This window comes from Pinus tabuliformis, chromosome 6 (genome assembly GCF_031772625.1).
Source record: "Pinus tabuliformis cultivar Carrire ecotype Pingquan chromosome 6, CPIR1, whole genome shotgun sequence".
NCBI lineage: Eukaryota > Viridiplantae > Streptophyta > Pinopsida > Pinales > Pinaceae > Pinus > Pinus tabuliformis.
Genome location: NC_142292.1, coordinates 1,421,352,032 through 1,421,356,403, shown reverse-complemented (window position 1 = coordinate 1,421,356,403; position 4,372 = coordinate 1,421,352,032). Strand labels below are relative to the sequence as shown.

General features: G+C 39.2%; 1 protein-coding gene across 1 annotated transcript; it reads right to left on the bottom strand.

The window, feature by feature from the left end:
* Positions 1-3,142: 3,142 nt before the first annotated feature.
* Positions 3,143-4,156, bottom strand: LOC149263976 (uncharacterized). The gene has a single exon (XM_089393164.1). The coding sequence runs from the start codon at positions 4,154-4,156 to the stop codon at positions 3,143-3,145; it is 1,014 nt and encodes a 337-aa protein (XP_089249290.1).
* Between the last annotated feature and the right edge of the window lie 216 nt (positions 4,157-4,372).

Here is a 4,372-nt window from a genome sequence, read left to right as displayed (position 1 = left end):
AGAACTGGAACCTGAACGTCCACCTTTCGACTTAAATATGGTTGTAGTTTTTACTGGTTACTACTTAGGGTTTAGGAGAAAATAACAGCCAATGTATTGCCAACCGAAATCCAAAAGTTTCAGCAATTACCTTCAACCTCAGTGAAACTCTTGTCTGAGGAAGGGAGCTGGACAAGTTTGGCCATTCCACTACAAATATTAAAGATTTTCATTACCAGTCAGTTTTAAAAACCAAAAGCTGCCAGTTCATAGTGAATTACCCGTTTAAATACAATGAAGTTGCTTCTAACTTAAAGGGTTCTCCAGAAAGAAAGAAAATGACTCCTAAAAAATTTCACGCAGCAGTTCAACAGAAAATTCAACAGAATGTAAAGACTGATATTAAAATTCAACAGAAAATTACACGATGCGTAGGGCCTGTGAGGTCGAAAGGGTTTAACCTACTCTGATACTAGATGTAACGACTGTAAAACAAATGTAAATACAGTAAAGGGGTTTTTATCCTGAACCTGTAATTAATTTCCTGAAATCTTACAAATTAACTAACAGAATTTATGAAGGTACTTACCTGTGCACTTGCAGTTGCTAATGTCTCCAGCTACTCTACTTCGGTTACCAAAAGACCGAATCCACCTAACCAAACTAAGCAGAACCTCGCTACTCAGTCTAGTAAGCTTCTTATTGAAGCAAATTGTTCCCCCATGCCCAAAAACCTCAGAACAATTTGCACTCTTCCTGTGGATAATTTCAGTTTATGATGTCCTTCCTCCTTGAGTTTCCCTTTCCTTTGTTCTTTTCCTTCCTCCCAGCCCCCTTCTAAAAGTTTGCTTGGTGGTTTTTATCTAGTTTCTTGGCAGTGGCTGCTCTTCCACCAGCAATCCACTGCTTAGCCTTTCCGTGACACCTTCCCTGTCACATAGCCTATATATCTCTCTTATGGTCACGTACATATATATTTCATTTATAATTTAATTAATTATATTTCTTTATTAATAAAATATATTTCTTTTATGGTTTAGTAAATATATTTCTTTTAATATAAAAATCATAAGGTTATACTAAGTATCTTACTTTTATTAATTTATTATATTATTATTATAATTTTATTGATAATCTAAAATATATAATTATATAACCATTTTTTTAAGACTTAGCTTAATTTTTAACATTTACCCTTTTATAGTTATGTTTACATTATACATTTTAAATTTAGTATCTACCCATTAATCATGATACATTGAGCAATATGGGTGTTGATGGGTGAATAGAACTTCTATTTGAAGAAGTGTCATGATATTTAATACTTATAGTTAATTTAGTATATAAATACTAGTGCGGTGTACGCGACACATGCATATGTAGCTATCATATGCATGCATCGTATGCCTATTATTATTCTTGTGTTCTCTATATTTTATAGATAAGTCGTTACAGCTTATCATTTTTTAGACTAACACGGTTATGTTTTATGTTGCGGTAGTTATCTTTTAGAGATGGTTTGTTATTGGTCTCTATATTGATCCTTGAATTGGATTCTTGCCTTCATATTAATCCTTACAACTTCCAATCGGTTCATGCCTTTATATTGATCCCTGCAACTTGTGCTAGATTCTTGCTTTCATATTACTCCCTACTACCTACACTAGATTCTACATGGATTCTACAAGGATTCTTCATGGTCTTCGATAAAAGAAGAAATCCCCTAAGGTGCCTCCATTGTTGGCTTCTTCAATGGCCACCATAGTATCACTATGAAAGTACAAATAATTGTTCTTCTAATTCTAGGAGTTCAACAAAGCTAGGTCAACTCATAATATGCAGAAAGTGTAAAAACTTATAAATTGTAGATGTTGTAAAATTTCTTTGCGTAATTTTAGAGGTGAATTGCATAAAGTATAAAAAAAAAAAAAATATTTGTTATATCTCTATTTCAGTAGTAATTTTTTTTTTTTTAACGAAGTCGGTTGTTGTTTTAAATCTGAAAATAGAAGGTAGGAATTTGAATCCTGCGGTACATTATGATCCGAGATGGCTCAAGAGCGGAGGAGTTACAGAAAGAAATTTTCTCCTTAGTCCTGGATGTCCTGGCTTTGAGAATTTTTGAACTGAGATATACTCTGACAAATTGGAACAATAGAAATTTACATTTGCATAGCATTTCTAAAATATGATGGCTTAGACTGGAAAACAGGCCGAGTTGAGTCCATGATCCTACACAAAGCAGACACAAGAGGGATCGATTCCATCGCTGAATTAGTCAGTGTTGTAGATGGAGCGAAATTGTACCATATTCCATCGCTGATGATGACCTGAGGGCAGTTCCTGTTGATAGCGCTGTCCGGAGTGATGTTGAGTGAGCTGTTTCGGTTCATGGCAATGGCTGCAGAGAATCCTCGGCGTTGCACAACAGACTTCCCATTGCTCTGTCACAGGCGTTGTTGGCATGCCTGTCTGCTTGCTTGTTGAAGGAGCGGAGAATGTGATGAAACTGCAAATTTCCCATTGCCTGATGCAGGAGTTGGCAGCGCTGGATGATCTGATGTAAGAGAGCATTCAGAGAGCTTTTCTTCTGAGCCATCAGACTAATTACTATCGAAGAGTCTCCAAAAACTTTAGCTGATCTAATTCCTAGTCCGATGAGTTGTTTTAGCCCTTGATACAGGGCCAACGCTTCTGCCCTGTTGTTGGAGATCTTCCCTAAACCCCATTCAAAATAGATAACACATTCCCCATTGGCATTGGAGATCCAGCCCCCTGCTCCAGCAATGCCTGGGTTTGACTTGGATGCCCCATCGAAAAAAAGGCAGAAAATATTACAATTTTGTAGCCAAGTTGCAAATTCCTCCTCTTTGTACCTTATCTTCCAACTGTGGGTTTCTTGATTGCGCTGATCTCTCTTAATACTGCCATTCTGAGTGCTATGGTTTTTGTCCAGCATATAGCTGATAAAACTCCTTTCTTCCACACTGTACAGAGTTGCATCAATGCTGCCATAAGTTTTAACAGCAATCGTTTCAAGTGCTAGAATCTTGGCCTTACTGCAAGCAAATCTTGGAGTCGCGTTCTTATCCTTGAAGATTTTTCGATTTCTAACGAGCCAGATACTCCATAGCATGGTGTATGGAAGAGTGTTCCAGACCCTCTACGCTAAGTTTCTCTTCTTATTTTTCCAAGGGCAGTTCTTTTTCCAGTGATGAATCGCGTCTCCTATGGAATGCTGGGAAATGCCAGGGAGGTTGACAGTGGGATACAGTTCTTTCCAGCAGTCTATCGCAAAGGAACAGTCCACAAAGAGGTGTTTCATGGTTTCTTCCGCAGCGTAGCAGTTGGGGCAGCGTGATGGTCCGTTGATCCCTCTCTTTTGTAAGTTCTCTGCTGTCAGAATTTTTCCTTTTAGCAAGGTCCAAACAAAGAACTTAATTTTTGGAAGAGCCTCTGACTTCCACACCATTTTCCAGTGGTTCCATATTGGCATGGGAAAGGTGTTGTGGCAAATGTACTGGTGGGCTGCTTTCACAGTGTAGTCTGAGCCAGTAGGGTCCCATCGAAAGCCATCCAACTCGTTCTTTTTTACGGGAGCTTTGCTGTGGAGGAGAGACTGCAGAATCGAAAGACTAGGTTTGAGAGCGATGGGAACATCAGGAAAAGACCAACCAAGCCATAGATGGGATAGAGGATCCCAGCTGGAAATTTGATTCAGGTAATGGATACCTTTGTTGTTGAGATAGGAGAGAATAGGAATGGTTTCGTCATGATTGTTTATAGGTTGCTGTCCCAAGATTTTATCAGCTCCAATCTTAATGCTGGTTCCTCCTTTAGGCACTTTGGAAGTATTCTGGGCGATGAACGGAATGGCTTTTTTACATATGCGCCAGATTTTTGAGGAATCTCTGTTGGGTATAACAGAGTCTAGCAGGTGCTGTCTCGGGCAGTTCAAATATTTGATTTCCAGAACCCTTTTCCACCAGGAAGAAGAGCCAGTGATGAGCCTCCAAACGATCTTCCCTCCAAAGGCAAGATTAAGAAATTTGGGGGATCTAACTCTGAGACCTCCTCTGTCTTGGGTTTGGATGACTTGTTTCCAACTAACTAGATTGAATTTCTTTTTATCGGTTTTCCCTCCTTGCCAAAGGAAGTGGCGAAGGATTACATCCATTTTGTTATGAAAGGAAGCTGGGGCTTGATATAAGGAAAATCGATAAAGGGGGAGAGAGGTAATACCAGATTTAAGGAGGATGAGCCGGCCTGCTGGGTTGAGCTAGGCTGAGCCCCACTGCTTCACTTTGTCGATGATGATGTCCCACGTTCCTGCCTTCAGAGGTCCTAGGCTTACAGGCATACCCAAATATGAGAAATGCGTCCACTCAAGGTT

Coding starts and splice junctions, on each gene's coding strand:
- LOC149263976 (XM_089393164.1), bottom strand. CDS start 4,156: ATGGATGTAATCCTTCGCCACTTCCTTTGGCAAGGAGGGAAAACCGAT.